The sequence below is a fragment of the Strongylocentrotus purpuratus genome, unplaced genomic scaffold (assembly GCF_000002235.5).
Source record: "Strongylocentrotus purpuratus isolate Spur 01 unplaced genomic scaffold, Spur_5.0 spur5_scaffold_2, whole genome shotgun sequence".
In the NCBI taxonomy this organism is placed as follows: Eukaryota; Metazoa; Echinodermata; class Echinoidea; order Camarodonta; family Strongylocentrotidae; genus Strongylocentrotus; species Strongylocentrotus purpuratus.
This window is the reverse complement of record NW_022145605.1, coordinates 1248876-1276362: the sequence shown is the minus strand read 5'-3', so window position 1 is coordinate 1276362 and position 27487 is coordinate 1248876. Positions and strand designations below refer to the sequence as shown.

The following is a 27487-nucleotide window of genomic DNA, read 5'->3' as shown; positions in this document are numbered from 1 at the left end:
ACTTTGCCATCGATGGTAACTACTATGGTAACAGGGCTCAACAGCCAATCAAAATCAAGGTTTCCATGGTAGATACCATTGATGGCAAAGTTACCATCAATGGTAAGTTTTGTGCAACAGGGCCCTGGTGTGGTTGAGAGAGAGAGAGAGAGAGAGAGAGAGAGAGATAGCCCAGATGGCAATATGACGTTGGCCCAACATCTGTGTGGCCGGCGGGCCAATGTTGGCTTGACAGCAACAAATTTAAGTTGGGCCAATTGCGTTTTATGACTGAAACATTAAAAGAGAGAGAGAGAGTGGAGATAAGAAGAGAAAATTAAAGGGCAAGTCCACTCCAAAAATAACTTACTTGCAATAGAAACAGAAAAATCAGACAAACCAATCAAAAAAGGTTTGAGCAAAATCGGACAACTAATAAGAAAGTTAGGAATTTTTGAAAAAGTAGGTAAAACCAATGAACACTGGAAATCACTACACAAATTGCCAATTTTGTTATCAGTTTGTGACGACATGTCCTCACTTTCTAATTAGTTATCCGATTTAGCTCAAACTTTTTTTGATTGGTTTGTCTGATTTTTCTGCTTCTATTGAAAGTAAGTTATTTTTGGGGTGGACTTGCCCTTTTAAGAATGAGGAGAAGTTTTGGAGGAATATACAGGTACCGAATATATATACAGGGGAAGGGAAAATGATGAAGAAGAAGAGAGGAAGGAAAGAAGAATATAAAAAAAGATAAAGAGAGATGAGAATTAGGATAGAGAGAGAGAGACGGGGGAGGGGGGGGGGGGGGGACAGAAGAGCCTGTTACATACAGCTATGTAGGGCGGTAAGAGAAATGTGAAATTCATGTGGCTAAACAAGAGCTTCAGCTTCTTTGTTCTTTTTTTTTCTTTCCTATTTTCCTTTTTGACTAATCAAGTCCAGGAAATAAAAAGTAAAGATATTGTAGTATGAAACCAAGGACCTCCTTGATGCTATTCATTGTGTATGCCATTCAATTGTGCCAATTTATTTTTAATACCCGTCTCCGGAATCTTCATTGCTTTGCCCTTTAATTTTTGCACATCTAATTGAGCGGCTTTGAAGCAGACTACTAATCTGATCTTGTGAGCCTCACGTGTATTATCAACAACGCAATGTGCGCAGAGCTTTGAGAATCACCATGAGTCGAATAATTGTCAAAAACCTTCCACCTCAGGTTCGTATTTTACTTACATGTTATAACTATTATTTTATTCCTCCGATAGCTTAATGAAACAAAGATAAAACGATTGTAACTATGATGACATAGAACGTAAAATTCTTGCAACATGACAGTACAGTCCCACATGTTCAGTTTTGAGTGGGGAAACCAGATTTTCAATTCGCTTGCAATTGCGTAAAGTATTTCTTGAATTTTCTTCTTCAAAGCCAAATCGCAGTCGACTTCTATAGTGTGCGGTGAGCTTTAAGGTACAATTCAAATGGTGACGTAGTCGTGATAGTCATTGTGTAACTCTAAGGTAGCCTTAAGGGCTCTCTCGAAATGTTTTTTTAATGATATTATTCGAGAGAGCCTTAAACGGCTCCCATACCCCTGCACGGAGAGGCATGTAAACAAAACTCAAAAGTGGTCCAAAATCACACTTTCGCGCACCCGACCAATATTGGACAGTGGCTTTGATAAATTTTGTCCGAGTTTTGGTCTTAATTAGCGCTTTAATTTCAAAATCGGATCTAAAAATAACAAAATAAGAGCAATTTTCTTACCAGACCGATACAGCTCAGCTCCCTTTTCACGTGTACCGTGTGAATTCACGATGTCTACACAATGGTGATGACCTCTGACTGGCACTTCCGTAATTGTGGGTAAATTGTGCTGCTTCCGTATAATGCGCTGTATGAGTGTTATTCAGCGCATTATACGGAAGCAGCACATTTACGAAGTGCTAGTCAGAGGTCATCACCATTGTGTAGACATCGTGAATTCACACGGTACACGTGAAAAGGGAGCTGAGCTGTATCGGTCTGGTAAGAAAATTGCTCTTATTTTGTTATTTTTAGATCCGATTTTGAAATTAAAGCGCTAATTAAGACCAAAACTCGGACAAAATTTATCAAAGCCACTGTCCAATATTGGTCGGGTGCGCGAAAGTGTGATTTTGGACCACTTTTGAGTTTTGTTTACATGCCTCTCCGTGCAGGGGTATGGGAGCCGTTTAAGGCTCTCTCGAATAATATCATTAAAAAAACATTTCGAGAGAGCCCTTAAGGCTACTCTAAGGTGGGGCGTAGATAAGCCTTGGGCTTTGGCGAGGCCGAGCTGAGCTGAGAAGTGAGGGGGCAAAAATATCGGGTCTGCAATTTCATAGGTCTAGGCCTAGAGTCTATTATCCAACTCCCTAAAACAGAAAAAAAAATGTCTGAAAATTTGGATGTCATCTCCCCCACTCAAAATGTTTTAACAATACGCCTGATTATCCACATCTTTATAAAACCACTTCTTGAGTCTTCTTCTTCTTGCACTCTTTTTTCTTACACTTTTTCTTCTGCTAGCGTCCTATCAATTCTTTTCGTTCCTGTTTTTTAATTTTTAATTTCCCCTTTCTGATGAGCAGACCCATTCAACAAGCTGATTATTCTGTCACTTGTACATGAGGTGGAAATGGCACATTGTAGTAATTTGTTTTCTTGTTGAATTAACCGACTTATGTTGTTCAGGGTAAATACAAAAAATATGAATATGTCACTGGTTGCGCTATTACACCCGTCCCACACTTCACACATGGGTGTTGATGGCATCAGCCATAATGTTCTGGGGAGGGGGCGTTCCACTGCTTGAGGGTGCATGGCAGGAATAATGTTTGGTGGTATTTGGTTTGATAGTGTGAGTGGGGTAGGGGGGGGGGGGTGACCAAACTATTGGTTGTGACCCCTCTCTATAGATGCAGCAAGATCTTCTAGACCTATGTAGCAGTGCCAAGCAATCATACACAGTTCAGGAAATCCTCCTCCTGATGCATGGCCATGGTGGTGTACAAACTCGATACACATTTCAAACTTCTTGAGTGTTTTATACGTATCTTCAATGAACATTGCTGATCAAAATACAGCAGCTTGCGTAAGTTTTTTCTGCTTGAGGCCCCCCATGAGATCCTATTAAAAATAAAATGCTGCATTGATTTTGTTTTCCTTCTCAATACTGCACAGATAAAGGAGGAGAAGCTTCGAAACACATTTGCAAGCAGAGGTGATGTGACGGACATACAGCTCAAGTTCACTAAAGGTGGTGTCTTCAGAAAGTTTGCTTTTATTGGATTCAAGACAGAAGTAGAAGCTCAGAATGCGGTGGACTTCTTTAACAAATCTTACGTTGATTCATCAAGAATTCAGGTAAGAAAAAGGTCACAAAACAGCCCTGAAACTCTTCCTGAAAATCACAAAAAGTTGATGAAATTCAGTTTTCTCATGTTGTTAATAATAATAATAATTTTTTTAAAATAAGTCTCTAAGCGCTATAACACATAAAATAGACTGATATACAATTACATATTAAACAAAACTAAGATGTTCAAATAAACCTACAAATTACAATAGGTCTACATATGGAATACACATCAAAGTGAACAGAGTTGATTAATCATCAAACACAATTTTGAATAAATAAAAGAACATACATGTTTTTTGCTTGAATTATCTGACAAATTTTTAAGTATTTCTACTTTCCAGCTGTTATTTTCATCCTGTATTTACATCTAATCGATATTTAACATCCACTTTTCACCAAGGATTTGATACAATGGTTGATGTGCATGCAAGCAAATTTATGATGTGTACTTCGATAGGAAAGAAATGATTCCCTTTGCACTTATCTTTTGTTCTAATTATCTAACAAAGGTTGAACTTGCCAAAAACCTTGGTGATGCGAACCTCGATCGCCCCTGGAGCAAGTATTCTGAGAAGAGCTCAGCTTTTCAAAAGAAACAGAAAGCTAAGGAGGAAAAGGAAAGCACAGATGACAAGAAAACCACAGCTACACAGGTAAGGAAGATGTGTGACTTGATTTTATTCATCATCATTTTTGTAATTAGTGACATTATAAGACATTAATTTGTGGTTTATGAGCATTACGAATATAGTTTTAAATAGCTAAAAATATGAAGAGTCAAAGAATGTGGCCATTTTATTGTGAGCATGTGATTTTTTTTTCAGTGGAACATTATTAATTTAGTACTGTATTGGTAGCAAACGGGGTTATTTCATAGAGGAGAGTTGTATATTGATGTGATAAAATGAAATAACCCTGTTTTCAGATTTGTGTAGTAATTTTTTCATCATTTTCCATCATAATCGCTATTGTGAAAGTCTATCAAATATCAATTTTGTGTTGTTTTCTTTGCAGGACACATTGACCAAGAAGAAGAAAAAGAAGAAAGGCTTAGAAGGTCTAGGGGATGTAAGTATGACTGTAGACTTGTTATTATTATTAGATACTTGGGTCACCTGTACCTGGGAGGTTAGTGCTGTGCACAACAGTGTAATGAGGTACCCGAGTACACTCCCAGGCTCACAGGCGAATACTCGAATATTTGGACACCATGTTTTTTTATAATTTTTTTTGAATTTTTTTGAATTTTTTTGAATTTTTTTCCTTTTTTTTTCTTTTTTTTTCTTTTTTTTTTCTTTTTTTTCTTTTTTTTTCTTTTTTGGATTTTTTTTTCTTTTTTTGCCACTACCATACCACTCTGCAGTTTCTCAGGTCCCTCGCTGAAAACACATGCAACTTTACTTTGAGTTGCAGTTGAAGGCGCCGATTTAATAAGAATAATAACAGTAAACAATGCTGTTTTAAAAACCAAAGATGGCAGAATAATCCATTTTCCTCCAAGTCCAAACAGAAATCTGGACATTTGGTCCCAGTTTCTGAAAGGTGAGTTTGACAGTGCTTGAGTTGGGAAAATTTTTTACCGACGGTACCATGCTAGCGGACGCCGCTCTCCCTGGCACGGGTAAGCGTGGGCCTGGACATTTTTTTTGTTTTTTTTTTTGCGGCTGAATATTCGGGTACAAGAAATCGTACCCGAGTAGTTGTCAACCGTGCGGGTACTCGAGCATTCGACTACCCGTCGCAGCCTTATGGGAGGTGTAAAGAGAACCGAATCACTGTAACCATCGGGTCTCTCCTCCCGGTATAACTGATTAGGGGTGTGCAGGTGGACCACTACACCAGGGTTTCTCCCCACCCTTATACGAATAGTGCAATGGATTCTTAATGTGCAAAGGTGATGACACTCCTCAACACGGGTCCTCCATTTAATGTCTTATTCGAGGGACGGAGTGTTTACCTTTTTAACATACATGTTAACACACAACGCAGGCTTCGGTCATCCATCTGGTTTGGATTCGAACCCACTATCTTTGGTTTGACTAAGTCAACTCGCCTCCTCGAATAGGAACATTGACTAATGATTTGTGGTGTATGTAACTTTTGCATGCATAAACAATGCTATTATCATTAGTTGGTATTTGAAAAGAAAACCTATGTATTCAACCAGAGGAAATGTTGCAATTTGAAAGACTTGTCCGAGCTTTGTGATATAGAATGATAATCTACAGGATTTCAAAGTTGTTGTTTTTTACTACACAAATTTGTATTAAGCACTATATAAAAATTAAATATTATTATTATTATTAATTCTTTAGCTTAATATTTGCCATGTTTATGTATTATTGGATCCCCAACATCCCATGTTTAGTATTTGTTGAATTTCATATACCGGTATACTAATTATCCTTGAAAGCTGTTTAAATTATACTTTTAGAGACCAATTAAAAGAAAGTGTATGTTTATTTTTTCTTCCCAATTTCTTACTTCAGTTGGAAGATGATCCCAAGTTCCAGGAGTTTCTAGAAGCTCACAATGTAAAGACAGGAAAAGGAATATGGGATAATGATGCAGGCATATCCAAGAAAGATCAGAGCAAAGGTGACGGAGATAGGATGGATCGGATCCCAATGAAGGCAAAGAAATATTCAGGTAATTGCTCATATCACAGTCTAAATTAATCTTGTGCTTTATGGTAAACTGGTGTTTTAATTCTACTAATCAGGGGGTTGTTTTATGAAACGGTCATACGTACAAGATCAACAACATCTCAATGCTGCAGCTATTTTGATATATGTTGAAACTGTGAGTCATAAATATCATGTTTTCATGATTTTCTTCAGTAGAAATTAAAATCATGGTTGTCTTTTGGTTGGATACAAGTTTCCTCAATTTGATAAATTCTTAGATGTCATTAGTAACAAATATTTTCATGCAAATTGGATGTTTGTATCATTTGTGCTACCTCTCTTTCAGATTTTTTTACTTTTTCAAACAGTTTGAGGGAAATAAAGCCTCATAATCTCTTTGGGTAATTCAGGACAAAATCGGATGGATCGTGACAGAGACTTTTTAGCCGATAGTATAAAAATCATGAATTTTTGGCTTACCATGGTTTTGTGAAAAGGGTTGTCTGCTTCTTAATATCTCTGTAGACCTCGGTCAAAGATATGACTCTCATGGAGTTGGTTCTGTAAAACTCCCTCCTGGGAAATAGAACAGATGTATGATTTGAACATATGCATGTTTGTAATATATCTGAAGGAATTTAAAAGTTGGAAGGATGTTATGAAACAAATGAGATGGCAACATGAAATGCACTTTATAAGTTTAACATTATTATTGATATCATAAAAAAGGAAAGCGAGTTGATTTCTATACCACTTGTGCCAATTGGAAAATACTTGCTGATGAATTCTTCAAAAAAGTAAGCTTATTATGTATGGACTATGAGATTCTTTGGGTTAAAAAAACAAAACAGTTGCTTCTTATCACATTTAACTTCCTGCCAGCAGATGGGAAGAACACTATGGATGAAGAGGAAAGTGATGTTGATGAGGATGATGACGAAGAGGAAGAAGAGATGGAGGAGGAGGTCCAGGAAGATCAGACGAAAAAAGAAGCAAACAAAAAAGAGCTTTCAGACATGGATGTAAGGATAATGTTTATTGAAGATTAAGCCCTTGCAGGAACAACTCCATTCTTAGAAGATAATTATAGACCTTACATAGACATTTTACATGACTTAATCATGTGTGCCGTTATCTACAAAGTTCACTACTTCTCTATTTGATGATACAAAATTAATATTACATTTGAACACTGTATTCTTTTTTGACAGCAATGATTGAGTTTAAACATATTTATGGTTGAGGGTCACAGTCAACTAGCCTAATAATAACAATAATAATAATATGTCTTGTTTACCCGGGGTAGCCTCATCAGTATTCATACTGTTCTCCCTGAGGGCCCTGCAATCATATTACTATAGCTGTTAATCTAAAGCCCTTCAGAATTGCAAGGAGAAATTACTACATATGTGCTTTACAAAATAAATGTATTTATATAACATTGAATGGCCTTGAGTGGGATACAGGGGTATATGCCACAAACTGATGAGCATATTTCATGAGTCGGCACGAAGAGTCAAAATATACTCAAAATTAAGTGCGATATGCCCTTGTGTCCCAGGAAAGAAATGCTATTCAATATTATCATTAATTGTCTGAAACCTAGTATCTCATTTTTCACCATTGCATCGTAATGTTTTTGTATTAACTTGCATATTAAACACAAAGAGAAAAAATACCTATTTTGTCCTTACCAAAGTACATTACCTATGGGCTGCCAAATACATCCATTGTCGTAATTGCCTGAGCATATTTCAATTTGCTTATTCTTCTTTTTATGCGTTCGCACACCTCAAACCAAGAGATATTGAAATTTACTGCACAGTAATCTACTTACTTTTGCTCAAAGCACTAGATCTGGTTGACTCAAAACCCTTAATACAATACTAACTTATTGCAGAGTACATGATACATGACTTACCGATGTAATATTTTCATCTGAATACAGTACTTGAAATCCAAGAGAGTGAAAGTACAGACAGAGGATGAAGGGATTCAGGATGGGAGCAGTGAAGATGAATCCTCTTCATCTGATGAGGATAGTGAGGAGGAAGAAGAGGAGGAGGAAGAAGAGGGGGAGGAGAACAAGAAAGCTGTACAGACAGAGGTTAAGGAAGTTCCCAACGTTAAGGCATCACCTACTACTGAAAGAGTCCGGAAAAATAAGGTATGTTGCTTCAACATAGATTGCATTAATTTTTTCTATGATTATTTCCTTTGTGGATTAAATGTTTTCTGGAACCATCTTGCTGTAATTGTATTTTAGTCATTTGAGTTCCTCCTGATCTCTGTAAAAAGACTTTATAAATTATGATGGTTATTTACTGTTTGCACTGGGTAGCATAGGCATGTTGTACTATGATGGTCTAGCAGAAAATTCTATATACCTGCCGTTTTGTTGGTATTATCTTGTAATGATTATGATAGATAATGAATCATTGATTCACTGGTTTTGTTTTTACAGGTGAAATTGATGAGAAGTGTCAGAAAAGATGAAAAATACGAGAGAGGAGATTTCACCATTAAAATGAGAGGGGTGCCTTTCAACGTCAAAGAGGTAGGTTTATGCGAGGAGATGTTGGTTAACTTAATAATGAAAATATTTTATACTGATTGATGTACATATAGGTCTCATTCAATAATATACAAATCATGCATGTAAAGAAGTTCACTATGCAATCTATCCACACTCGAGTCGAGGCTGTATGCATTTATCGTATGGAAATAGGTGCATAAACAGACTCAAGGAGAGCAGATGGATCCTGTAATGAACAAATGAAAACATGCATTTACAAAACAACAACAAATTCCTAGATCCTTGTTGTTTGATTAAAAACACAAAAAATTCAAAGACTTTTTTGTGTGTCATTGCTGACAAATAAGTCCCTAGTTTAATAGGCCTACTTTAGAATGTCAATTTGTTACCTCATGTTACTATTCACATAATGGGAAGTTAAAATGGCTAGATATTTTCTTTGCAAACTTTTCCCAATGGCTTTTGATAGTTTTGTGATGTCATTTTGGTTTTTTTTCTCCTCTATTTTATGTTATTTTTTATTTCAGGAAGATGTGGTGAAGTTCTTTGCTCCACTAAGTATGAAAACCATTAGAGCACCTCTGAATGAGAAAGGGCAGAGAACAGGTAACTAATTCAATGATACAACATGAATTAATTCTCGCTACCCTAAATAGGTACGAAAATCTCGAAATTCGCGAGACGAGGTAATTTTCAATCTCTCGGGTCGTCACTACAACTTCCGGTATAGAGTCCCATCCCGCTGGCGCTAGCGCCTGTGTTCGCTGTGCAGAGTTTTCACGCACGCTAAAATCAGGGTTCTTACGCTTGGAATCATGAGCCCAGCACTGTGCAGCCTCACAAAAGAAAACCATCGTCACTGATGTCAAAAGACGCAAAAAACAACGAATGAAATGTTCAAATAAACGTTGAAATATTTGCGAAAAAAAAACAAGACCGAGCAGACGACATATTCGGTGCATACACGTTGTGTGGCGACGGCGTTTTACGTTTGCGCTATCGCACAGGAAGCTGTAATGTCGAAAAGCTATCCCATAATGCAATGCGCGTTTTCAGGATTTTCCCCGGATCTCGGCAGAATCGCTATTTGGGGTAGCGAGAATTGTTTGCAAATGAAGTTCCATGAAATTACAGTCCAGTTTAGTTTGTTAACAGCTATGTATAAAGTGAAGAGATGAAAAATAATTACAACCAAATCTCAGGAACAGAAACAGGTATTCAGGATATAATTGTATACAATCGCTTTACTATAAACCGTGGAGAGGCACTCTTAACACACAACAATGGCATCCATAACATGTAGTTTTTAAGTTTCTACCAACCTTAAATTTGTTATGCAAGCTTTCATCCACTCCTGTGGCAAACGTGTGACTCAGACTGATCACTTAGCTTTAGAAAGTCTACAGGAGTGGATGAAAGCTTGCATAACAAATTTAATGTTGGTAGGAGCTTAAAAACTACATGTTATTATTATCCCCAACTGATAAAAGTTTTCTGTATCAATGGCATCCATTTTTGTCTTTCGGCATATCCGGGACTGAAATCAATCATGTGATCAATCATGTGATCTCCCCCAAGGCAGATACTTTGGACACTGAGCCATTCATGATGTCTATAGCAGTTGTAGGATTTTTTGGCTACACTAAACTATACCAGTTATTCTCTACTGAACATAGAACCTGTTTTTGTTTAACCATTTTGTTTAATGTCCTTGATTTGTAGGTGTCATATTTGTAGAGTTTGCCAGTGAGGATGATATCACCAAAGCCATGAAGAGAAACAGAGAATACATGGGTAGGTAATACTGATTGATTCAATAAAAACACCTGATCATGCATTCAATCAAAACATTTATGAAGCTATACAGTAGACTTCAGGTTGCACCATGTGAGGGGGAGGATTAGGGAGTCCGGAAAAGGACTGTCGGTAATCTTTTTTTCTTGAGTGTGTGTGTAGTCCTGAAATGGACTGGTGGTAATATTTCTTGAGGTTATAGTTCTAAAGAGAACTGTAGCGCCGGTTTGGAGAGGATGGTTAGTAGGAGGGGCTCGACTCTGTCGTCGGGAGCGATGAAGTAATTTATGAAGCGGTTGATTCACTGATCAGAAGCTGTAGAAAAGTCACTATGTAGGAGATTTTGGCTGTAAAATTTTGCGCTACATTGGACTTTTAATGGGCTTGTTAGAACATAAAGCTACAATGACCAAAATAAATAAATTATGAATTGTATCTGTTTGAAATTTAGGGTTGAGATTAGTTTTAGAAACTTGTACTGGCTGTATACAGAGAGGGAACCTTACAGGCCAATAATGGAATACATAGGGAGCTTGCTCATGGATATTCAATGAAGAATTATGCAGATGATCTGGGACCTAATGGTCTGCACCATAGATTCCCGTAAACTACTAACTCTAACTCATTTTATATTTCCTTCTGCTCTTATGCCATTCAGGAAGGAGATATGTAGAGTTATTTCGAGAAGAAGCTTGGAATAAGGATGCATACACTAAACATCAGGAAGAGCCTCCATGGGCTAAACAGGTTGGTATATTTCTACATATCTGTTTTAGTATCAATTAGTGTTTGTGGTGAATTGGTAAATGATTTCATGACATTGCCCCTTCTTATTTAAGTGAACTATTATCATTGTATCGGCCTACTCGTACTTTAAGATCACGCTCAAAATCATTATTCATTGTCCCTCCCACCTCAACAAAAACATATGGTGAACGTTCTTTTACCCACGCCTCCTCAGTTTTATGGAATGCCCTTCCAGATTCCATGAGAAATCACAATAATTTAAACAAGTTTAAGATTTCTCTTGAAAGGTATTTATTCAATGTTAAAAGTGAACACCCATGGACTCAGCGTCCAACACTACATGTACTTTTTTGCTTCTAAGTTGATTTTCTAATTTGTATGACTTTTTCTTGTAATTCTTTCCTTTCTTTTTAAAGCGCATAGGGACATGCTATCCTGTAATGTGTTATGCGCTATAAAAGAACTGAATATTGTTCTTTGTGTGTGCTGTGGGATTAAATCTGTGCAGATTGAGTGTGATACATCTCATGCAAGGGGTATAGCTAGTATCTATCTCCACATATGGGCATAGGTAATGAAGATATCAGTTCAGTAATATATTCACAAATTGGTTTCTCCTTTGATTACAGAAAAAAGAAAGATCTGTATTTTTGACATAGTTTCCATGTCCCACTGTTACCGGTATATTAATACATAATATTTGTTCTCAATCTTTTCAAACAGGCTGCCGAACTGGAAAATTCAGAAGACACTATTGCTGAGGTGTGTATATGGTTCTTCTATGTTCAAGTATATGAGTCAAAACTTGAAATGATAATGGTCAATTTAATTTAATGCCTATTTCAGTACTAATCCTACAATATTCAGTCAATAATTTTGTCTTGAATGTGTGAATGGTTGAAGACAACCTTGTAGAAAGTACACATGAATTTGTAATTCCCCTATTAATCTCTTGTTCTTTTTTCTTTTTATTTTGTATAACTTTCTCTATTTATTATTTCTTCTGATTATTCTTGATTATTAATACAAGTTTGACAAGGTTTCTTTAGATGGTTGAGTGAGATAAAGCCTCATTGTACTGATGCATGAAAAGAAGAGATTGCAGCTCAAGTCAATTAATTCATTCGTCATTTAATCATTTCTTCCCTAGACTGGACGGCTTTTTGTGAGGAATCTTGCCTACATCTGCAAGGAGGAGGACCTAGAATTCCTGTTTAGTAAATACGGTAAGAAGATGAATTAGTCAATCAAGATTGCTAATTCCAGTATACCAAACAAGAATGATAACAATGAGAGGAAACTATAGATCCAAATTCAAATCTTTATGGCCATGTCAATCCAGCTTTCAGTTTTGAAATGAATTAATTCATTGTGATTGTGTTGTGGACCAGACATGGCCTTTTGGTGGAGTTTTTTCCTAGAAAGTGGAGATGACAATTCCTCACCAAGCTTTTTTTTAAATGTTCATAGTGAGTTGTGGAAGCCTAACATATAGTAGAACTCCTATTTCAAATCATCAATTTTGAATAAAGATATCCTTAAAGGTAAAGACCAGTATTGGGAACGCCCCAATTTCAAAAAATGAAATGGAAGCTCTTGCTACCAATCTTGTGAAAGAATATGTTGTGAATATTACATGACGATAAAAATTTTGTTGGGAAACCGCCTACTAATTGATATATTTGGTAAATTAGTATATCTATATACTGTTGAGAGATACAAATACACGTGTCGCACACGTGTGTGTAGTCCCATATACATCTTTCTGTGTACAGTGCTTCTAACTTTATGAAGACTTGGCCAAATTTCTTATAATTTTGATGATTCCAGAACCTTGCAGTACATCTATGCTAGATGATCAACCTTTTCTGATCGATTTCACAACGTTTCTTTCACTATGCAATTGCATGACCATAACTGGTCTTTAGCTTTAAGTCTTGAATGTCAGTTTATTTTTCCTTGCAAAGTGAGAATATACAACATTTTCATTATCATGCTGTTTGTCATCACTAAACTTTAAAGCAGATGACCCTTCCTTTGCATTTATAATAAGAATTTTCTAGAAGTTACTGTTCTTTAGTGGTTACAATCATTGTCCTTGCAAATTCTACAAATCACTCTGTGTGTTTCTTTTTCTTGTCCTTTGGCAAGAGCTTTATGTTATCCTATTTATTTGATATGTTTCCCCTGCAGGTCCTCTTACAGAAGTGAATCTTCCCATAGACACCTTCACAAAGAAGATAAAAGGTTTTGCTTTCGTCACTTTCATGATGCCTGAGCATGCTGTCAGAGCTTACACAGAACTAGATGGGACCAGCTTTCAGGTATGTCTCTAACCATAGGACCTTTGGAAGGGTTGTATAGGTGTCATACCATTGATATGATTGGCTAACAGATGGCCAAGGAGAAGGGAATGGGGGGAGAACTGTAAAGGGGGCTCAGTGAATAGATGTGAATCACTCTAACTAAATTTGGTTTATTGATGGAAACACATTAAAAAAAGCAGCCATAATGTGTGTGTGAAACGGTTTTTGTGTTGTTGACATCTATGTCAAATCAACAATTCTCATCTTTTCCTTCCATTTCTTGTTAGTCCAGAGCCGTAGGTGCTCTAGTAGTCAGCTGAGTAGCGTATGCTTTGGCCTGTGGTCTTCAGGTCCTCATTGAGAACTGTTGGTAGGGAGGTGCGAGGGCATCCCCGCCAACTACCCACAGAAGTGAATAGCATTTGAAAACATCTGATAGTGAATGATTGGATTATGATTAGACTTTAGTTGATTGTATAGAGTACCGAAGCTGTGACATCATAAAAATCAATTTTTGGAATTTCTTAATTATTTCTTTATTTTCCGAAAGAGCATAACAAATAATGTCCAAACATCAAAAACCAATTGAATATGTTAAGTATTGGCTGAGATATGACCATCTGATTAAATACATTTCTTATAGGAACTCAGTTTATATTGCTCTGGTTCGTAATGTTATAATGAAGACAAAATGATGAAATCCAAAAAATAGATTTTTGATGATGTCTCACTTCACCACTCAATTGTGATTATTTGCTTGGTCTGTTTGACAGGGTCGGATGCTTCACATCCTACCAGGCAAGGAGAAGAAGGTGGAAGAAGAGACACACAAGGAGGGCTCTTCTTTCAAGAACAAGAAGGCAGCAAAGACCAAAGCTCAGAGTGGAAGGTAACATTCATTGGCCCATTGCATACAACTTACCATTGGTGGTAATTTTGCCATCAATGGCAGTTATGGTAACAGGGCTCAACAGCCAATCAAAATCAAGGTTACTATGGTAGTTACTATTGATGGCAAAGTTAACATCAATGGTAAGTGTGTTAACCAGCAGCAAGGTTCTATGACGCATGCTGCAATCACATGGGCTTGCTGGATGATCATCAATTCTAACCAAATTGATTATAAAATAGTAAAGTGTTACAGTAGTGACATAAATGATAGTGGTTTCTTGTGCAGTGATTTACAGTAAACTAATCAGAAGGCTGTTGCTGTTTTAGAGCATTTCAGTGGTTGTTTGTGTGTGGGATTTGCAGGAGACTGTAAGAGTGGTGGTGGTGGTGGTGATGATGATGATGATGATGATGATGATGATGATGTTGCTGATGATGATGATGATGTTGATGATGATGATGATGATGATGATGATGATAATGATGATGATGGTGATGACGACGACGACGACGACGACAACGACGACGACGATGATGATGATGATGATGATATCTTTCTTTTTGTTTTTAGTTCACACAACTGGAACACTTTGTTCATCTCAGCGAATGCAGTAGCAGATGTCATGGCAGCCAAATATCAGACTTCAAAGAGTGACATCTTAGATCCTGTAAGTTAGGTTTCTTCTTGTTTGGCTTTTTTCTTCAATACAGTAAGGTATACATTGTAGCAGTATCAACAAAACATTGGACAGTGTTAATACAGGGATGCCAGTTTCCAGGCAATAGCCTGAATTCAGGCCCCGGAGAGTTATTTTCAGACCATAGTTTAGGCTTTTTTGTGTACAAAATAGCTCATTCTAGGTGATTTTCAGGCCCTCTGATCAATTCTACCTGGCATCCCTGGATAATAAATACAGAGCGACATTAAAATAATAAGTGATTAGAAAAGATAGTGAAAAAGTCACTTAAATGTTCAATTGCCAATTTCAGTTAAGATAAATTCAAGTTCCATTTATACATGTCTCCTCTGATAAATGTAAACTACATGACTTGAAATATAATATAATCAATTGTCAAGATATGAAGCTATCTCTTGAGGATCTTTCTACTTGTCTCTTTTTCAGGAATCGAGTAGAAGTCTTGGAGTTCGGATGGCTCTAGGAGAGACACAGATTGTTGCTGAAACAAGGCAGTTCCTCTTGGACAATGGGGTGTTACTAGACTCATTCAGTCAGGTACCATGTTCTTACTAGAGTAATTATGATAGAGTAAACCTCTTTAACAGCACAATTGTCTTCTTTTGCTGTGGTAGATATTGTCAGACAGCTTAAAGCATCATGCATGAGCAAGACTTTGAACAATTATTAGAAATTGTTTCTGTTGTCTAAAACATTTCCTGAGGAAAGGAGATGTGCTGAATTTCCCATGCTTGCCAAAGAAACAGGTTTAAAGGTCCAAAGAATAATGTGATTCAATCTAAGAATAGAAATATATGCCTTTGTAAAACCCCAAGAGACTATTCAGGCTTTTACTTCAGTTGTACTTGTACTTCTATATGCGAGAAGATTTACTTGCAAATTTCATTTATGATTACTGTCAAAATCAATTGATCTATACTCTCATTGATATAACGATTCTTGCAACATCAACTGAAATAGCAGCTACTTTTCATCACTAGTCCCATAAGTGTTTTTCTTTGTTAGTATTAAACCCTGAATACTGGCCACATTGTTCCTTCCTAGGCTGCTGCAGCGAGAAGTAAATCAGTGTTCCTGGTGAAGAACCTCCCAGCAAGTACTACACCGGAGGAGCTGAGAGAGGTGTTCAGTCAGCACGGCATGCTGGGAAGGGTTCTCATGCCCCCCGCAGGAGTGACATCAATTGTAGAGTTCTTAGAACCAACAGAAGCAAGAGCTGCCTTCTACCAACTAGCTTACACTAAGGTTCGCGATTCACTGGTTTTTAATGAAATACATCTCAAGATGAAATTCCCCAACGGTTTTGTTTACATATATAAGTCATATTCCTGTATTCCCAAATACAAGTTATACTTTATTTATCAATGTACACTTTTGAGTGTTCTGCATAATAGTAAAATAAGAATACAATTATAATGTCTATGTTTTAGAGAGATCATCCATTATAATTTTGTAACACCGAAAATATGAGTTTGTTTAGAAATAAGAAATACTTTATGATATTGTTTCTAAACAGCTTAGGCATATTTTTGGTCCAATTCTTCTCCGTAGTTCAAGCATGTTCCGCTGTACTTGGAATGGGCCCCCATGGATGTGTTTGGAACATCTATAAAGAGCTTAGAGAAGACACCTGCTGTGGAAGAAACTAAAGAAGAGAAGAAAGAAGAATTGGAAGAAGTCAAGAAAGAGGAACCTCAAGAAGAATCAGGTATGATGGAGCTAGTTCAGGGGGGTGTTTCACAAAGCATTTTTTCAATGACAAATAACAAAAATCAGTGACAAATCTGCTGATGGCCAATCAGAAGCAAAGATTTCAGTACCTTATAACAAAAAAAGTCATTTGTCATTGATGACAAGCTTTGTGAAACACCCCCCAGATGTTGAGTCTTGACTGGTAATTATGAAATGCACTTATAAAAGCATGAAATGGAAAGATGGAATGTAATCATATTAGGATGCCATCCATAAAATTTCATGCTCAGTGCTACGGTACTTGCCTGCTGAAATGGGTCAAGTGTTTGACATTCATTATATTTCTTCCGATAATTTGGCAAGTATGATACTACTGCCATGGTCACAATTGTGCAACTTATTTGGTGGTAGCACTATGAATGGTATTTACTCATTTTGTTCTTGGGTAAACTCTCTTGATTTTAAGCTTTGAAATAAATTTTATTTTATGTCTGGAAATTATTCAGCATCACTGTCTTATAGAAAGAGGACAGTACAAAAAGAGAGAAAAACAATTTGAAATAAACTGATTTGAGTAGGTTTCATACTTGAGCAAAGAGAAAATAATGTCATTAGAACCATTCACTTCAGTTTTTTGAAGGAAATTATTATTTTGATACATCTCGTGCTACACTTCTATGGGTTTTGAGTTTGAGTTTGATACAGTCTATGCATAGGAAAGCATGAAATAGAAAGAATGTACTAATGACAAGATTGCCGAAAATCCACTACGGTAAGTTTGATATACTTAAAGTGCCACAGGACAGATATAAGGCATCTTTTTTATGCCTCCGTTACGAAGTAGCCGGAGGCATTATGTTTTCTGGTTGTCCGTCCGTCCGTACGTCCCGTTCTCGTGATCGCGTTATCTGAAGAACCGATTGATGGATTCCTGCCAAACTTTGGTCATGTATGTATCTTGCAGAGCCGATGAACTGATTAGATTTTGGGGTCACAAGGTCAAAGGTCAAAGGTCGCAGGGCTCATATGTATGCAAAAACAGCTCGTGATCGCGTTATCCAAAGAACCGATAGATGGATTCCTGCCAAACTTTGGTCATGTATGTATCTTGCAGAGCCGATGAACTGATTAGATTTTGGGGTCACAAGGTCAAAGTTCAAAGGTCACAGGGCTCATTATGTATGCTAAAACAGCTCGTGATCGCATTATCCAAAGAACCGATTGATGGATTCCTGCCAAACTTTGGTCATGTATGTATCTTGCAGAGCCGATGAACTGAATAGATTTTGGGGTCACGAGGTCAAAGGTCAAAGGTCCCAGGGCTCATTATGTATGCAAAAACTGCTTGTGAACACATTCTCATTAGAACTGACAGATGGATTACTATTTAACTCGGGGCATCTTGCAGAGCCAATGAACTGAGTAAATGTTAGGGCCATGAGGTCAAAGATCAAAGGGTCATATATGTATATGAGAAATTGCTTGTAATCACAATATTCTGAGAACCTGTTAATGGATTACAATTGAACTTGAATTTGAAAAATTTCTTCTGTTTTGGTTTGTAAATTGCTCTATGACGGAGGCATCATTTCGAATGCGCGCAGTCGAAGTTCCATCTAGTTTTATACATGTTGTATACCCTAAGTTTACTCTCAATGATATGATTTCAATCTGTTTATGATTTTTTTTCTGTTTGTCTATTTTTCAGAATCTGATGATGAGCACCAAGTACAAGAAGGCAGTGTTCTCTTTGTCAAGAATCTTAATTTCAGTACGGATGAAAGTATTCTCAAGAAGGTATGATCAAGGTTGAAATAGAAAGTTTAATGAAGGAAACCAAAAGATTTGCATAGACTGTATCAAACTCAAAGTCAATTCTCAAGTTGAAAGAATGGAGAAACCTGTACATGTAACTGAAGAGATGATTGGTTCTACAAACTTAAAGAATATCAGTGAAAAAAAGACATGGTGAAGCTTTATTTTGTCTGAGGGTCATTGTGTCTCAGTCTGAGGGTCATTGTGTCTCAGTGGTCAGGGTGCAGATTGCGTGCATTAGTCGTTGCTGGGCAGGACGAACATTAGTGCTTGTCCAGCCTCACGGCGGCTGATGTGTTTGGTACGCGTTCTGGCTTTTGGAGTGCAGTGTCTCTTGGCGAGCGAATGATAAGCTTGTTGGTATTATTGTAATTCATATCCATTTCAGTTTTTAACTGCCAGACATGAAGATTCTAATAAAATTCATTTATCTATCTATCTATCTATCATTTATTCACTGCTATTCTTTGGAATTAATGTTGTTGTTGTTGTTGTTGTTTGTTGTTTTTTGTGTTTTTTTTTTGGGGGGGAGAGTGATGCTTCACTGCTTTAAGCAGATGCAGTTTTTGTTTTTCAACCTCATTACAAGTATTTAATGTCTAATGTATAATTTATGGTGGCAAATGTATACATTCTATCTGATTAAATTATGAAAATAGTCTTGAAAAAGAGCTGTAAAAGAACATTTCATTAAGCATATTCCAAATTAAAAGACTAGAAACTGAGCAATGGTGATTGTTTGTGGCTGCTATGGATTTGATTGTACAGTTGGCTGCACAAGAGGCGCTTCCAATCCTTATCAATCGTAAGTGTAAACCTTCTGTTTCATCTACCTAAATGCAACGGCCATCTTTGTGTGTTCCCATGCAGGCATTCAAGAAGTGCGGCTCTATTAGGAACGTGACAATTGCTCGGAAGAAGGATACAAAGAACCAAGGTCAGAGAGAGTTATTCTCACAATATCGTCTTTCTTTATCTTAAAATGAAAGGAAATTTTTAATTCTTCAATAACCATACACTTACTGATAGTTCGTAATCAAGCCTGAAGACATCTTGGTAAAAATAATCTAAAATCATTTCTTAGAAATTGGCAATTATTTCTAATCATTCAATCATACTTGATTTTCTACCATTTTTTCATTTTTCAACCTGTCCGAGTACTTAGAAAGAAATTTGAAAACAAGGTAATTGTTTCAAATTATACCCATGATAATGTTTTATAAGTACTTGTATTGTTTTGATAAGTTCGATGTCCATATCGTGGAGCACTAGGAGTGTCAAGTCTGACATACATGAAGGCAATACAAGAACCCATTATTATTGTTATATTTGTTCTGAATATTTGACATATATTTGAACAATTGAAAAACCTCTAGTGACTCAAAAATAGATGACTCTACAGTAAATCAACAACATAGTCTAAGCTTTTTTTTAAAGCTGTTAGTGTTTTTCATATAGGAAGAAGAGTGAATATTTTCATTGCTATGTTCTATCTTTTTGCAGGTGAGCTATTATCCATGGGTTATGGCTTCATTGAGTTTGAGAAACCAGAATGGGCTCAGAAAGCACTGAAAGAATATCAACATGTCGAGGTCGAAGGTCACAACGTTGAGCTGAAGATTTCCAATAGATCTACTGTTCAGTAAGTAAAGTGCAAATATAGATTTCAAGGATTTCAGCTTAGATAATCATGAATTATCATTTGATAAAATGCACCATTGTCTTAACCTCTAAAAAACATAATGCAATATTGCAATAATGATTAGTTACATGCAGGGAAGGAAAAGCGCACAAAGTTCTATTCAAGATTACATCTTTGCCTAATAGACGTTGAAGGGTATAATGGAAAGGCATATTTTCTTTTAATACACTAGAAGATATTGCTTTGAATTTGCAGTATGTTATAATTAATTTAAGCCAAAAAAGAGCATCCTTTAAACATATACATTGTTTAAATTGTTTAATGAAATAACTGATAGTGACTGCTTCCCTTTAATGAATTCTCTTTTTGTATCTCTGTTCAATATAGAACTCAACAGTCTTCATCCAGGAAGAAACAGAAAGCCAAGAAGCAGATGTCGACAAAGATCCTTGTCCGTAATATTCCATTTGAAGCCTCATCGAGAGAGATCAGAGAACTCTTCATGTGAGTAGGCAATAGAGATATACAGATCCAAGGGGTTGTTTCACAAAGATCCTAAGTCGAACTTAACTCTAAGTCAGACTTAAAAATTATGGAGAGCCATTTGCAGCCTTAAAGTAGATATATTCAAAAGCGAAAAATCAAGTTATTTTATACTTTTTATAAATTCCACATCAAAAACATGAATTCTCTTAGATAATAAAAAATATGAATTATTTGAATCAACATTTTATGCCTTTTGAAATAATTTTTGCAAAATATTTTCATAGATGCTAACTGCTTTCCATAATTGTTAAGTCCAACTTAGAGATAAGTTCAACTTAGTATCTTTGTGAAATACCCCCCTGGTTTGTAATGTTCCATTTTAATCATGGAAAGATTTCAGAAAATTCTTTATTTGAGTTGGCAGTATAGATATATAAGACTCTATCTTCTGGGGTTCTGTGAATGTTCAAAATCTTGGTTTGTCACTTAAAAGTAGGGAGGTCGTAGAGCTCTTTGTGAGTGAGAAGTAAAATTGTAAGAACTTTTTCCTTAGGTTCCCAGAATGTTCAATAAAGCTGAAGTTCTGTCATACCATCATACTGCCAATTTTAATTCACGCATTTGTTTCAGCAATAGAATATACATGTATACAACTTTACTGATATACAGTAACTGTCCCAATTTTCTACATATCAATAGATGTAGAAAACAGAAAGCAGATTATTTGTTTTCATGTACGAAAAGGCTTGTGGGTTTGTTGCAATAACGTGCATACACAGATCTTATGAACTGTTAATATATGAAGGAAGGGGAATAGGGATGCAGGGGGATGGGGACCAGTAACGTTGAAAGATATATCATCATTCTTCTGGGTTTGGAAGTAATTCTTTGATGTATTAGTTCTTTGTAATGACCTCTTTATTCTTTCTCATCTTCAGAACGTTTGGTGAGGTGAAGACGGTTCGTCTCCCTAAGAAGATGAGTGGTACTGGATCTCATAGAGGCTTTGGCTTTGTGGATTTCCTCTCCAAGCAAGATGCAAAGGTAAATCAATAATAGATGATGTTACAGGGGCTATCAAGTTGGCTTAGAGAGTACTGATTCTTCAATATCTTTGTGAAAGAACCTTTCTATAAATCATTTTAAATGAAGAGGAAAGGTTCAGTTGTGTCCTGTGAAGTATGGAGTATTACAAATGATCAGGTTTATCCTTCTTGCCTTGGTGCAATAGTCATGTAGCTATATCGTTGGCCAGCTGGCAGAAGGGCATTAGCGCGTGAGCGACTCCAAAACTACTTTTCAAATTATTCGCAATTAAAGGTTTGTTTTATATTTAAACTGCTTTCCGTCCCGAAAATTGGTTAATTACTTAAAAGACTGATAGAAATGTTATAGTAGAACACGGCCACAATTTACTTTCAGAAGTAAGTCATTTTCATAAAAGTTTGAGGCGATTTAGTGCTAACGCTCTTCTACTTAACGCTTCATTTTTTACCTGAAATTCGAGCTAACGCCCTTCTGCCAGCCAGGCGACGATATGTATAGTAGATGAGAATATGCTGAAAGCTTTAATTTACAACATACTTTTTCACAGTTCCAAAAGGAAATTATCAAATTTTGAAAGATAATAATACAACTATTTAAAAAATTTAAAGCTCAATGAATAAAGTTGTTTTCTTTTTGCTAACAGAGGGCCTTTGACTCGCTATGTCATAGCAGTCATTTGTACGGGCGACGCCTTGTCTTAGAATGGGCAGAGAGCGAGCAGTCTGTGGAACAGCTCAGGAAGAAAACTGCTGATCACTTCTCTGATGGTATGTAGAGATATTCTCTTTTTTATTTAGAAAATAAGAAGAGTGCGAAACTTAATGTTATTCTGAAAGGTTCTTTGTGCGTCAGGGAGACTTGTTTTACTGTATCTATTTATTGCCTAACAGCATAAAGGACATTAATACATTTACATCATGTGAATTACATAGTGAGATGATAATAATAATAATAATAATAATAATAATAGGCATTTCTATAGCGCCATCTATCTAGATTATTCTTTTCCGAGGCACATTTATTATTACCCTGGCTTTAGCCTAGCAGCCGTTTATACAGCGCTCCAGCATTTCAAGGAATGAATTCCTGCCAGGTACCCATTTACATCACCTGGGTTGATACAGTTACATATAATAATAAGTCAGAAAGACTAGCAATGCATCACCAAATGGTTCTTTGTATACTTGAATTTGTGCATATAGTTCGTATTAAACTTGAAAATTAAAAAAAAAGGAGAAGATTTTAAACCTCAAAAGCATGTGAGAGATGAAGTAATTGACCTTTCAAAAAGAGGTGACTAAAAAAATATATTCAATAGCAAGTAATGGCTGGATGTAACATCTTGTAAAGTATTATACAGAAATCATGCACCAATCCACATAAATTAATCATGGAAATGATTGATCCAAGATGATCCATGTAGATTAGTGACCCTCTGATGTTTGTATAACTTGTATTTCTTTCTTTTTTTACACTTGTATTATCTTTTATATACATATATGTTTGTTATTGAATGGAATGAATACATCTTGAAATCTTGAAATCCTGATTAAATATTTAATCATTATTCTTTTGTTTTCTTTTGTTGAATTGCCCACAGGTTCCAACAATAAGAAGCTCAAGAAATCCGACCTCACGGATCACCTCACGTTATCATCGGTCACCGAGTAGCAATCCCACAATTCCCTTCCCTTCTTGTATGTAGATTAGGGATAAGGTTCAACCTCAATGTGGACGCATGCTAGAGTTTAGAATGGAATTAACCCCCCCCCCCCCCCTGATAATAAGGATATCTGGTTTCAGTACTCTGTAATGACTATTTTTGACTAGGAGGCAGGCCACTTTGGTCTGATAGAGGCCTAAACAGATGAGTTAACATGAAGAGGGCACGGCTGTTAAGTTGATTATTACTGTAGGGCAAGTTTAAGCTATTTTACCCCATATTTTACTGACCACATATAAAAGCTGATATTCCTTTGAGAGCTTGAACCAGACAAAAGTCACAAAACATCAATAAAATCACATTTTTTTGGTCACTTTATGTTCACAATTCTATACTACAATTCATTATTACTTGGTAAGATATAGGATATACCTTATACTTGCACAGTAACGTCCTGACAAACCAATTTGTGATAATATACTTCCCGCCCCTTTCCCGTGGCTATATCATTTAAAGACGTCATACATGTCCTACTTATTTCATCAGTGGAGTATTGTTATTTCATTTATTTTTTTCATTGTGCCTCTGCCATTAACAAGTTGAGATAGGCATTTTAATTGTGATATCTAGCTGACTTCAATCTAGTCTCTAAAAGTCTCTCTTAGCAATCACCTTAAATCATCTCATCACAACTAACATGGCAATATCGCCCCCTTGTGACCAAATACTGTCATCTATTTTAGAGGTGGTTGGGGGAGGATCCTAAGCTTATTTGGTGTAAATTCTTTCTTTGCTTATTTTATATTTAAACTGTCTTTTATCTTTGTTTAGACCTTTTTGTAGATAGTTGTTAGCTCTCAAGTTGGATTTTTTAAATAAATGTATTTGATAGGAAATAGTACAAGAGGAGGAACTGCGACAAAGATGATGTTATTTATGACATTGATATGATATCCATGTGTTAAGATATGCAAGCAAGAAATCCTTTCAGTTTCTTGTAAGCCTCATGATTTTTGGTGGAATGCTGCCCTCTGTTATCTAAAAATGGGAAGTCACAACTCAGTGCTTCTATTTCATCGAACTGAAAATCAATTTTTCCTTTCTATTCTTTTAATTGTAAAGAGCTATTTGGCATCGTATTATATATTATAAGTATATTAAACTCATTGTCATATATTTGTTTGACAAAATCTTAAATGATGTGGTCTCAATGTTGTCTTCTTCTTTTTTGTACCAAAAGTCCAAGTCTCATCTTTCAAAAATTACATTTTATCTGTGCTTATATGTGTGAGAGAGAGAGAGAGAGAGAGAGAGAGAAGTGAGGTATCTTGCGGGGTCATCTCCAATTTGCTCTGTGCAGTCAATTTCATAAACTTTCGTTTTCTTAAATATTGAGGATGGAAAAGATTTGTTTCATACAAGGGTTGAATAGAAACGTATTTGAACTAATTATATGTAGGCTCCATGTATGATTGGAAATTTTCTTTAGGGAAAATAGAAATTTCTTAATTTTTTTTAGTACAGAGCAAATGGGAGGGGAGATACCTCATATAGTTGCCAATTTGTGTTTGATTGATCGCAATTCAATAATATCAGAGTGGACTACCAGTGGATTGGTCATTTGAAATTGCCATTCTTGCTGGAATGGAAGATATCAGAGATGTTGGGGGGGGGGGGGAGGAGTGTTGCAATCAACCTCTGATGTGGGAGAAGATACTACGCTAGAAAAAGCGATCTTAAATTTGAAGTTGATCATACAGATAAGAAAGGAAAGATGTGTATGGGGGGGGGGGGGGAGGAGTGTTGCAATCAACCTCTGATGTGGGAGAAGATACTACGCTAGAAAAAGCGATCTTAAATTTGAAGTTGATCATACAGATAAGAAAGGAAAGATGTGTATATATAATATGAATAATAATGAAAACAATTGAAATGAAAAATCCTTGAGATACTTCTCTTTTTCACTATGACCGGTTTCAATTTAATTTCTTCAGATAGTTAATTCAAATAAAAAATTACAAACAAATGCTACAAAATATTATACAAATACTGTATATATATATATATATATAGAGAGAGAGAGAGAGAGAGAGAGAGAGAGAGAGAGAGGGGGGGGGGCAGGGAGGAAGAGGGACAGGGAGAGGTATAAGGGGGAAGGGAAAGGAGAGGGGAGAGAGGGAGGAATAAGACTGATCCCCCCACACCCGAATTACACGTGTGTCCTGAAAAATAGGGATCTAATACGATAGATAAGAAAATACTTTCCATTTTGTGCAATTATAATATTTTTCTCTTAAATAAATACAGACCACTGACACAGAAATAGAAACATTGAAAAGTACAATGTAGCTCATCATGTAGACCATCAGTATCCATGCAAATTGGTTTATTTCTTCCCCGTTACTCTTCGCAGCTTGGGCGTTTCTCCATCACGCAGTATCACCCTCGGTACCAGTGCAATTCGTATATTGTAATTGAAAAGGCCATATGGTTGGAATGCTTTCAATTGGAAAGAGACAGACCATGTTAATTACATTCAATGGTATTCACTCTTTGTTGAAATAGATGATGTGTGTTTATATGAACTTGTCTCTTCAGTAAAAGAGAGAATTGAGATCAAGCACTTTTATATTAAAGTGGGCATAAAGTAATAAATAATTAGGCCTACAATTCCTCTTGAAATGGTACTCAAGACTACATGAAGATACACCTCCTTATAAGGGAAGCCATAGCTTCCTCTTCTGCTGATATTTACTTGAATTAAATACATTATAGGACTTGGATGTATGACATGATAATTTAGGTGCCTATGTTTTTAGCCTACTGATTACATTCAGTATATTGATGACCAGATAGCCCTTCTTTGCTGTTTAAATCTATTTTATTTATACTTATGCTTTTATTATCTGCTACAGCCTGTCTATGAAATATATATATTGTCGGTGTAGATTGCACTTCATAAGGCATTAGAAAACTCATTTCTAGCACATTCATTTCTACACATTCATTCACCATTTAAACAACATGTTATCAGATTATTTGTTGTTTGTGATGCCTTTCATTTCTTAGAGGAAGTCGAAGGTATTTTATTTGTTTTTATCCAAGAAATGTAGTTTTATTGGAATAATAACTGAAATTGACATCTAAAGTGTTATTTGACTTTATATTTAGGTTGGTTTATTTTCAGTTGGGCTACTTGGAGAAAAAAGATTTTTAGAGCAGGTTATTATTGTGAGTGTGGACGTATTAATCATGCTGCAATCAAGGAAATCTTAGGAAAGAGCATCAAAGAGTATTTACTGACCAACATTGTATATCATCTTCTATGCTCAATGAATTCATTATAATCACTGAATATATAAATAATCAATGTCTCATACACTGATACCAATATGGATTTTCTTTTCAATCAATGATTACATGAATTTAAATTAAATTAAAAAAAGAAATGTAACGTATTTTTCTAGATTTTGATGGTACCATCATGTGTATCATTTTGCGCTTTAATATACAAATATATTTTCATTGTATAGGAATTTTACACATTTTAAATTTGTATACCACAACACAAGGCAAGTAATTATTAGTGAAGGATTACAAAAAATATATGTTAGTAAAAGAAGTATACAGTGCGTCTCAGAAAAAACGAAACCGACAATTATCGATGTTTTATCATAACTTAATCACAATTATAATTGATAAATGACACATATTTGTAAAGCTTAGATCCTCCTCTTTCATATGATGCATATTTCACGCATGAGTGATTCAAATCAATTTGAAGAGCGGAAACCAAAAAGTCATTAGGCGGACGGTATCTGAATTTCAAAGAGAAAATCACATTTCTAGAAAGTTGAGTTTCTGCTCTTTCATAATGACACCTCAATCAGGAAAAATGGGTTAGGAATAACAAAGTTCTGTTTGTTTAAAGTAGTGCTTGCATTTCCATAACTTTAATAAACGAATTCGTTTTCACTGGCTGCCTGCCGTAGCAACAAACGGAATTAACAAAAGACTTAACTTCGTTTCGTTGACAATCAGCCGTAGACGAAAGACTTCATGCGTGAAATATGCATCATATGAGTTACATCAAATGAAAGAGGAGGATCTAAGCTTTCCAAATATGTGTCATTTATTAATTATAAATGTGACTAAGTTATGATAAAACATCGATAA

The 27487-nt window shown here is 35.9% G+C and overlaps 1 protein-coding gene across 1 annotated transcript; it reads left to right on the top strand.

The window, feature by feature from the left end:
* The first annotated feature begins 1078 nt into the window (after positions 1 to 1078).
* On the top strand, positions 1079 to 24508 carry LOC754111 (probable RNA-binding protein 19). Its single transcript, XM_030991388.1, has 26 exons — positions 1079 to 1198; positions 3190 to 3372; positions 3877 to 4020; positions 4382 to 4435; positions 5857 to 6016; positions 6880 to 7016; positions 7943 to 8161; positions 8459 to 8551; positions 9058 to 9136; positions 10253 to 10324; positions 10983 to 11071; positions 11795 to 11833; positions 12222 to 12297; positions 13265 to 13395; positions 14151 to 14266; positions 14840 to 14936; positions 15393 to 15503; positions 16011 to 16211; positions 16518 to 16674; positions 18367 to 18455; positions 19344 to 19410; positions 19977 to 20115; positions 20503 to 20619; positions 21540 to 21645; positions 22292 to 22415; positions 23249 to 24508. The coding sequence occupies exons 1-26, from the start codon at positions 1163 to 1165 to the stop codon at positions 23317 to 23319; spliced, it is 2907 nt and encodes a 968-aa protein (XP_030847248.1). The 5' UTR covers positions 1079 to 1162; the 3' UTR covers positions 23320 to 24508.
* The last annotated feature ends 2979 nt before the right edge of the window (positions 24509 to 27487 follow it).